We start from the raw sequence: 9,227 nt of genomic DNA on the forward strand, positions 1-9,227 counted from the left end.
AGCTCTTACGCTTTGCTGCAGAATGAAGGCTTTGCCTCTCCTCCTTGGCACTGATGACATAGGGGTGGATCATTCTTTGTTGTGGAGGCTGTCCTGGGTATTATGGGATGTTTAGTAGCATCCCTGGCCTCCAGATGCCATTAGTACCACACCCCCGCGACAGACACACCACAGCAACACACACACGCACACACACACGTTGGGACAACCCAAAATGCCTTCAGACATTGCCACATGTCCCTTGGGAAGGGCAGAGTTGTCCCCAGTTGAGAACCCCTGCTCTGATGCCCACGATAACCCGCCCAGGTGAGCAGGAGGCATTTGTTATTTCCATTTCACAGATGAGGAGACTGAGGCTCAAAGGGATTTACGCACACGGCAAGTGAGCCTTGGGTCTCAGAGTTGGGACCCAAGCCCTGCTCTCTGGACTCGGCGTCTACTGCTCTTCAGTGACGCTGTGCTCTTGCCATTTCGGTGCCTCGTCCGACAATAACCCTGGAACTTAAACAAAATCCTGGCCTTTGTTTTCTAGGAATCGTGCCCGCGCTTTTCCCAGAAGAGGAAAAGGAGTCTATCCTCAGTCAGATTGGACAAGAGGCTTTGAAGCAAGGGGTGGGCCCGGCCAAGGAGTCCATGTGGCAGTACTTCGTGAACAAGAGTGCGGGTAACCTGCACATTGTCCTGGGCATGTCGCCGGTGGGGGACACCCTGAGGACCCGCTGCAGAAATTTCCCAGGTGCCCTTGAGCAGAGCCTGCAAATCCGTTTTCCCCCTTCAGCAGGGCACGTGCCTTAGGGAGGGAATGACATATGAGGTTCCACCAGCAAAGTGGCCCATGCCATGGTCATTAGGTTGAAATGTGGGCCCTGCCATGTCGAATGAGCCCCGAGCGGCCCCTCGCATCTGCCAGCAGGCTCTCGTGTTGCCGCTGGGCGGCTGTTATCCTTCCGACACGAGGAAATGCTCAGGTCCCAGGTGCAAGGCCCATAGCGAGTGCAGTGTAGCTCTCCGCGCCCTTCCATCTGGGAAGATTCTGGAAGCCTCATGGAAGGTTCAGTACCTGCCCCTAGAACAGAGGGAGGCCATTTTGCTCCCCCAGGGGACATTTGTCAATGCCTGGAGACATTTTTGGTTGTCACAACTCTGGTGGGGGGCGACCACGTATCCAACTGGTATCTAGTTGATAGAGGCCAGGGAGCCGCCTAACATCCCACAGTGCACAGACAGCCCCACCAGACAGGATTATCCGGCCAAGTGTCGATAGTGCCGAGGTTGAGAAACCCTGCTTTGGATCATTATTTTTGTTTATTTACTTATTTTTTAAAGTTTTTGGCCGGGCTGCGCGGCATGCGGGATCTTAGTTCCCCGACCAGGGGTCGAGCCCGCGCCCCCTGCGTTGGAAGCGCAGAGTTCTAACCACTGGACCGCCAGGGAAGTCCCTTGGTCATTATTTGTGGACCCGCTCAGCTCGCTCACCAATGTGTTGGGTACCAAAGACGGTATCCATGTTCTCGAGCAACTCGGAGTTGCAGAGCGATCATCTCTTTTGTTTCTCTTTCTTTTCAAGGTCTAGTAAATAACACTGGTATCGACTGGTTCATGCCCTGGCCTTCCCAAGCTCTGCATGCAGTGGCTAAGTCATTTTTAGGTAAGTGACAGCTAATGTGGGGACCGCGTTAACAGTATAACAAAGCAATTTGTTACCCTTTTTCTGACTCTGAATTTTGGTCCAGTAGATTCTGTCACCGTTAACCCCCATGGCCGTGAATGGTGTTTTAGTTTGTTAGTGTGTTTTGACTTATATTGTGTTTTAGTCCAAAGAGATTTCGGGGGATTTACAAGGACAACGTAGGATAAAAATTGATTAGGTATCATCCAAAGTAGGGGTCAGCAAACCCTGGCCTGAAGGCCAAATTCAGCCCACCGCTTGTCTTGGTAAATGCAGTTTTATTGGAACATACGCAATAAACATACTGTCTATGGCTGCTTTTATGCTACAACCACAAAGCTGAGTAATTGCCACAGAGACTCTACGGCCCACACAACCTAAATATTTACTGTTTGGCTCTTTACAGAAAAAGTGTGCTGATCCCTGACCCCAAGGGTGCCTGAAGGACCTTTTGGTAAACTGATTATCCATCAGTGCTGATTTTGCTCTACAGTTTCCAAGCCCTGAGGCCTTGATTATTAACTTTAATCTTCAAAATAAGAAAGCAGGTCAGGGCTTTCCTGGTGGCGCAGTGGTTGCGCGTCCGCCTGCCGATGCAGGGGACACGGGTTCGCGCCCCGGTCCGGGAGGATCCCAAAGGCCGCGGAGCGGCTGGGCCCGTGAGCCATGGCCGCTGAGCCTGCGCATCCGGAGCCTGTGCTCCGCGACGAGAGAGGCCACAACAGTGAGAGGCCCGCGTACCGCAAAAATAAAAAAAAAGAAAGCAAGTCAATTTATCCTCAGGGAAAAACTTTTTATCTGGACCTAACTTGAGCAGATTTATGACACTGGGTGACCTTGTAAATAGTGTCAGCCTTATAAATACATATTCAATAAATAAATAACTAGTCCCACTTGATAGGCAGATTGCAGTCTTTTGGGGAAGGGGGCGAAGACAATGACTCTTTCCTGATGATATAACTCAGGGATCAGCAAACTTTTTCTGTAAGTGACCGGATGATAAACATTTTCAGCTTTGCAGGTCATATGGTCTCTGTTGCAACTACTCAATTCCACCATCGCATCAGGAAAGCAGCCCTAGACAATATGTAAATGAACGGGCGTGGTTGTGTGCCAATAAAACTTTATTTACAAAAACAGGTGGTAGGCCGGATTTGTCCTGCAGGCTGTAGGTTGCCAATCCTGATATAGATGTGCCTTAGCTTTCATAGGCTTGTTAGCCACCTCCGTGCATTAGCACTTAGCTTTGCTTTCAGTATTCAGTGATTCAGTATCATAAATAATGCTGCATGGAGTTTGCTCAGAATTTTTTTCCTTAGGTTATATCTCTGGAATTGGGATGGCTGTACCCATAAGTATGGATATTTGTGAGGCAAAGCTTTTCATGCATGCTGTTAAATTGGCCCATGGCTGTGGTTTGCTAATCCCTGGTATAATTCAAGATCAAATATGCAGAATCTGGATGAATGCATGCTTTTGGTCATACTTCCTTCCTTCATTTTCTGCTTTGAGGTGAAAGTATTTTGCAATCTGTGAGATAATCCAAGTGATGTGGTTTTGGCACCGGGAGTGATTATTAATTCTTTCAGCAGGCTTACAGGAAGACCTACCTTGTGCCCAATATGTGCTGGGTACAGGGGATACAGCAGGGACACGGAGCAAATTTCTCTCCTGGAATCTCAAGCCCCTCCTACTACACTGTCTTAGCCTTCCTACCAGTAGGGACAGAGAATTGGCTTTCTGTGTTCTTAGAGAAATTGCCAGAGTGTGGATCAGTACTGTGGTCCAGAGAAGCCACTGACAAGTGATACCTGCTCTTTTCTATTAAAACATTTTTATATCGTATTTTATTGTGGTAAAATGTATATAATATAAAATTTGCCTTTTTAACCATTTTTAGTGTGCTCTGTTACACTAATTACATTCACAATGTGGTGCAACTGCTACCACCATCCATCTCCAGAACCTTTTTCATCTTTAAAACTGGAACTCTGTCCCCACTGAACACTCACTGCTTGTCCTCCCAGACCTGCCCCCAACCCCTGGTAACCTCTAATATACTTTCTGTCTCTATGAATTTGCCAACTCTAGATATTTCATGTAAGTCAAATCATGAAACATTTGTCCTTTTGTGTCTAGCTTCTGTGTTTTCCAGGTTTATTCACGTTGTGGCGTGTGTCAGAATTTCCTTCTTGTTTAAGGCTGAATAATATTCCATTTATGGACAGACCATATTTTGTTTATCCATCCATCTGTTGATGGACACTTGGATATGGTTCCCACTTTTGGCTACTGTGAATAGTGCTGCTATGAACATTGGCGTCCAAGAATCTCCTTGTGTCCATTTTTCAGTTCTTTTGGGTACAAACTTAGGAGTGGAATTGTTGGGTCACATGGGAATTCCATGTTTAACTTTTTGAGGAACTGCTCCTTTCCTTTCTTTATGAGCCACCCTTTTCCATTCCTTCCTCCTCAGGGACAAATCCACTGATCCCAGTAGAAAATATGGAAGATCTGGTAGAACATGTTGTTTTGGTCCACGAATCCGTGGGTGAATTCAGCAAACAATTTCTACAGAAACTGAGGCGCAGCAACTACGTAACTCCCAAGAACTACCTGGATTTTATTAACACGTATTCGAAATTACTGGATGAGAAAACTCAGTATAATATGGGTAAGACTTGGGAATGGGACGATTAACAGGGATTGTTATTACTTAACGAATAAAGATCCAACTGCTGACCTTTTCCTTAAGCAGACATTTCTTAGCAAGATTGGTCACACTCAGGATTGAGGCAAAGCAGAGCACTTGTTGGGTTTTGCATTTCAGAGTGATTCATCTGTGTGGGCAGGACCCTGGCATGCTATTATTTTTTTTTTTCTGTGCTAGGCCATGCATTTTCTTAGCTCTAAATTTTCATTGCATTAGAGATACTATTTGATGGGAGCAACGTGCTCTGTTGGAAAATGTTTCTTTAAAATGCTCTGGCTCTGGTTGTTGGCCAAACAAATGGTTATTTTCAGAAATACTTTCATTTTGGAAGATGCCATCCCCAAACGGCAACGGAGGTACTGATAGATGCTTGACATCTCATGAAAATGATTTTTTTTTTCCTCCGGTGAGCCCAACTTGGACATATTGCACTGGAACGCTTGTCTGGGTGTGTTGGGAACAGCGCCCCCTGGAGGGTGAATACCTGTGTTCCCTTTCCTCAGCTCAGTGCAGGCGTCTGGAGGGCGGGCTGGACAAGCTGAAGGAGGCCACCGTCCAGCTGGACGAGCTGAACCAGAAGCTGGCCGAGCAGAAGATTGTGCTGGCGGAGAAGTCGGCTGCCTGCGAGGCCCTGCTGGAGGAGATCGCCACCAATACAGCCATAGGTGAGTGCGGGTCCAACTCTGGGGGTCGGGACACCCCACGCCCTACCCCGCCAAGAAAAACCCAAAACAGGACAGGGCTCCACTGGGGAACATCCCTGGGAAGCCACTTGTAGGAACTGGCGTCTTTGGACCCTCCCGTTGCTATTTTTTCTGAATTAGCGTCAAACCCCCTATAATAGGCACTAAGATGTTACCATATGCAGGACCCACAGCTGGTAGCTTGAGGATTTGCCAGGATGTGGAAAAGTCATCTCTTTACCCTCAATGAGCTAGTGAACTGGGTCGGTTTAAATGACCTCGGCCTGAGCATCATTCACTTGGGACTTTCTTGGTTCTAATGTGAACCTGTTTCCGGGTTCTTTCTTGGGCCCCTCACCTGATCTTCCTGGCCTGGCGGCTGCTCTTGGTCCGGTTCCCTCCTGCTCTAAGGGATTGACTTTCTTTCTTTCTTTTTATTTATTTATTTATTTATTTATTTATTTATTTATTTATTTATTTATTTGGCTGTGCCGGGTCTTAGTTGCGGCACGCGGGATCTTTGTTGCGGCATGCGGGATCTTTTTTTTAGTTGCGGCATGCATGTGGGATCTAGTTCCCTGACCAGGGCTTGAACCCGGACCCCCTGCACTGGGAGTGCAGAGTCTTAACCACTGGACCGCCAGGGAAGTCCTGGAACTGGCTTACTTTATACGACTCTCACACAGGACAACTCCTATGCTGCAGCTCTGCCATGACCCCTAACCCTTCTCCCTGGGTCTTGGGGCTCCCGTTTCTATCGTCTCTCAGAATCCTGTGTTCTGATGCGTGTCCTCCTCGGCTCGTCCTTGGATTTCTGCAGAAGCCACTCAACCTCCCTGCCTCTGGGTATTCCCTTCCTAGCCCATGTTTGTGTCGCTTCTGCGTATGACCTTGGTTCAGTTCAGTTCCAGCTGTATCGTGTCAGGCCCTATCCACAGGACCCATTTTTCATTACTCTGGTCACAGCACCCCAACTTGGCTTTGGCACCCTGTCTGCTCTTGACCCGCAGTCTGGGCTGTCGGGTTGGGCTTGTTCCAGCCCTGGCTGGATCAATTAGACGTTCTCCTGGAGTTCACATTTTGAATCAGCCAACCTGAACGCTTGCTTGTTGACTTGTGAGGATGAGTCCCGAGAGAACGCCCCATCAGGGAGAGACTGCTGAATTCAGCATACGTTTATTGAATACCTACTGTGTTCTTTTCCTAGGGCTGCCATAACAAAGCACCACAAACTGGGTGGCTTAAAACAGCAGGCGTTTATTTATTCTCTCAGGGTTCTGGAGGATAGAAGTCTGAAATGAAGGTCTTGGCAGGGCCTTGCTCCTTCCAAAGGCCCTAGGGGAGGATCCTTCCGGGCCTCTCGCAGCTTCTGGTGGTGGCCCGCGATCCTGGGCGCTCCTTGGCTTGTAGACGCGCCCCTCCCATCTCTGGCCCTCCATTGTCACGTGACCTTTCCCCCTCTACATCTTCACATGGCCTTCCTATAAGGACACAGTCATTGGATTTAGGGCCTACCCTAACCCAGTACGACCTCGTGTTAACTAATTACATCTACAAAGACTCTCTTTCCAAATAAGGTGACTTTCTGAGGTTCTGGGTGGCCATGAATTTTGAGGGGGACACTGTTCAAGCCAGTACACCTACTATGAGCCAAGCTTTGTTCTAGACGCTGGGGTCACAGCCCTCGGGGAGATGCTTGCGTTCTAGTGAGTGGGCCGATCAACAAGCCAATGACCAGATGACATTTCAGATTGCGATTAGTGTCATGAAGCAAATAAACACAGTGATGAGACTGAGAGTGACCTCAGGGGAGGGCGGCCTTTGAGCTGGGCTGAATGAATGTAGGAAAAGCTGATGAAGAGCCAGAGAGATGTCAGTGACCCAGAAAAACAGGGAGGGAGGGCAGCTCTGATGTCCTCAGCTAGCACTGGCCAAGCAGGGCTGGAGGCTGTCTTGTGGGATGGAGTGGGGCGGGGGGAGGGGGACACAGGTGGGCCAGTCAAGGAGGGTCAGAGTCGCAGCAGCTGTCCCTGTGTTGGGGACCCCAGGCGCCGTGAGGACATCTGTCCCAGTGGGAACGCCCAAGGCCGCCATATTGGCCGAAGCTCATTCAGCCCCCTCCGTCCAGCGCCCGCCTTTGAGGGCTGCGCTGCTTTGGCTCAGGAGCGGTGGCCCATCCTCCCCATGCCCCAGGGGCTTCACTGACCTCCCCCTCCCCCCCACAGCGGAGGAAAAGAAGAAGCTGGCGGAGGAAAAAGCCATGGAGATAGAGGAGCAAAACAAGATCATCGCGGCGGAGAAGACTGAGGCCGAGACGGCCCTGGCCGAGGTCATGCCCATCCTGGAGGCCGCCAAGCTGGAGCTGCAGAAACTGGACAAGTCAGATGTGACCGAGATTAGGTAACGGCTGGCAGTCTCCCAGCGTGCTTGGCCACCAGTGTCACTCCTGACAGTAATTATGAGATAATCCTGGCTGTTCGGCGTTTCTGTGCCGGCCGCTGTGCCAGGCAGTTTCCGTGGTGGGGGCTGTTACCGTCTTCTTTTGCAGATGAGGGACGTGGAGCCCAGGGAGGTGAGCTGACTTGCCTCAGGCCTCCCAGCCAGTTGGTGCCGTGGCCCACTGGCCTTGAACCCAGGCTGACTCACAGAAGGAGACTGGGTTCCAGAAGGGGCTGGTGGGAGAGCTGGAGCCTTGTAAGTCCGTCCTTTATACGGGAAGGACAGAGGAGTGTCTGCCCTGAACGAGGCAGGGCCCTGGCTGCAGGCAAGGTGTGCCGCAGACGGGAGATGCCCTCACCCATTTCTAGCCAAATGGTGGCCTTTTACAGGTGGGAAGAGTAGTGGTTTTTGTTTGTTTGTTTGTTTTTGTTTTTCTGCCATACCGCGCGGCTTGTGGGATCTTAGTTCCCTGACCAGGGGTTAAACCTGGGCCCTGGCAGTGAAAGCGCTGAGCCCTAACCACTGGACCGCCAGGGAAGTCCTGGGAGAGTGGGTCTTTACTGTGGCCCCAGACATTCTGCAAATCAGTCTGTAAAAGGACTCCATCCCCCGCAGCCAGAGGGCCCATTTGCTGTCCAGAAGAGGGGTCTGGTGTGGAGCTTTCTCCCCTCCCCCCGCGGGGCATGGTCCCCCCAGGGCGCCGTTCGTGGATCTCGCTGGGAAGGTTAGCACCGTGAGTGAAGCCAGGAAGAGACGGTGTCCCGTCTGCCCCCTCCACCCCCGTCATCGTGCTTCCAGGCCCTCCGCGCGTGTCCGTGCATTAGGAGCCTCGGCTGTCTCCTCGCTCCCCATCACGGCCTCATTTTCAGAAGGGGTTCCATCCTTCTGGTCCCACAGGCAGGTCTCCTGTGAGAGAGACCCCTGTCTCCAGGCTGGAAGCTGGCCCTGCGTTTTGTGATCCTGGCGGGACGGTGCTGCTTCTCTGAGCTCATCTCTTTTGCTCAGGGCCGAGCAACATCCCTCGTCCAGAGCTGTGCTCTGGCTGTTGGCTCATCTGTGAAACATGTGGATTGGACAGCACGTTCAGCCAGTTCCAGGGCAGGGGGCCCGGTAACTCCTGGGGGGTCATCCAGAGCTGCTGCTGCTCTTAGCAAGAGGTCATGATTTCAGAGCTTTGCAGTGTGATTGCAATGAAGGTATAAGGATGGATGTTTTAAAACCGCAGTAGCATGTGCTGGAAGTTGAGACAGAGTTGTGGGAGAGACCCTCAACATGCACATTTCCAAGGGAAACATCCAACCACTGGTTATACAGATCTGGGGCACTACTCCCAGGTCAGCAGCATAAAAGCATCTGAGAGCAGAGAGTTGGGAAGGGTTTTTGAGTATTAATTTGGAAGGAGTATTTATTTAATCCAAGAGTGGATTTCCGTGGGACCACATGGAGAGTTTGATATGTGTCCCCTGCAGTTAGATGGGGTGCCTGCGGCACCCCCGAGAAAATGAAAGTGGCCTATGGCCCAAAAGGAGGAATTTTTAAAATTGTAATTATTGGAACAGGTAATATGTTTGGTTTTTTTTTTTTTTTAATTAATTTATTTATTTTTGGATGTGTTGGGTCTTCGTTTCTGTGCAAGGGCTTTCTCTAGTTGTGGCAAGCGGGGGCCACTCTTCATCGCGGTGCGCGGGCCTCTCACTATCGCGGCCTCTCTTGCTGTGGAGCA

General features: G+C 50.3%; 1 protein-coding gene across 4 annotated transcripts in view; it reads left to right on the forward strand.

Moving 5' to 3' along the window:
* The first annotated feature begins 536 nt into the window (after nucleotides 1-536).
* Nucleotides 537-9,227, forward strand: part of LOC114485134 (dynein axonemal heavy chain 10-like) — a 36,374-nt gene continuing 27,683 nt past the window's right edge. For 3 of the 4 annotated variants that reach the window (XR_008616740.1, XM_055083168.1, XM_055083169.1), the window contains exons 1-5: nucleotides 552-736; nucleotides 1,568-1,648; nucleotides 4,146-4,343; nucleotides 4,886-5,047; nucleotides 7,291-7,465. Coding sequence is in view for 3 of the 4 variants with exons in the window: in XM_055083168.1 (XP_054939143.1) it covers nucleotides 634-736; nucleotides 1,568-1,648; nucleotides 4,146-4,343; nucleotides 4,886-5,047; nucleotides 7,291-7,465 (719 nt within the window). In the remaining variant the exon portion in view is untranslated. Of the gene's footprint in view, nucleotides 737-1,567; nucleotides 1,649-4,145; nucleotides 4,344-4,885; nucleotides 5,048-7,290; nucleotides 7,466-9,227 lie in introns of all 4 variants that reach the window. The other variant, XM_028485900.2, reaches the window with a different exon arrangement.

The sequence above is a fragment of the Physeter macrocephalus genome, unplaced genomic scaffold, assembly GCF_002837175.3.
Source record: "Physeter macrocephalus isolate SW-GA unplaced genomic scaffold, ASM283717v5 random_566, whole genome shotgun sequence".
In the NCBI taxonomy this organism is placed as follows: domain Eukaryota; kingdom Metazoa; phylum Chordata; class Mammalia; order Artiodactyla; family Physeteridae; genus Physeter; species Physeter macrocephalus.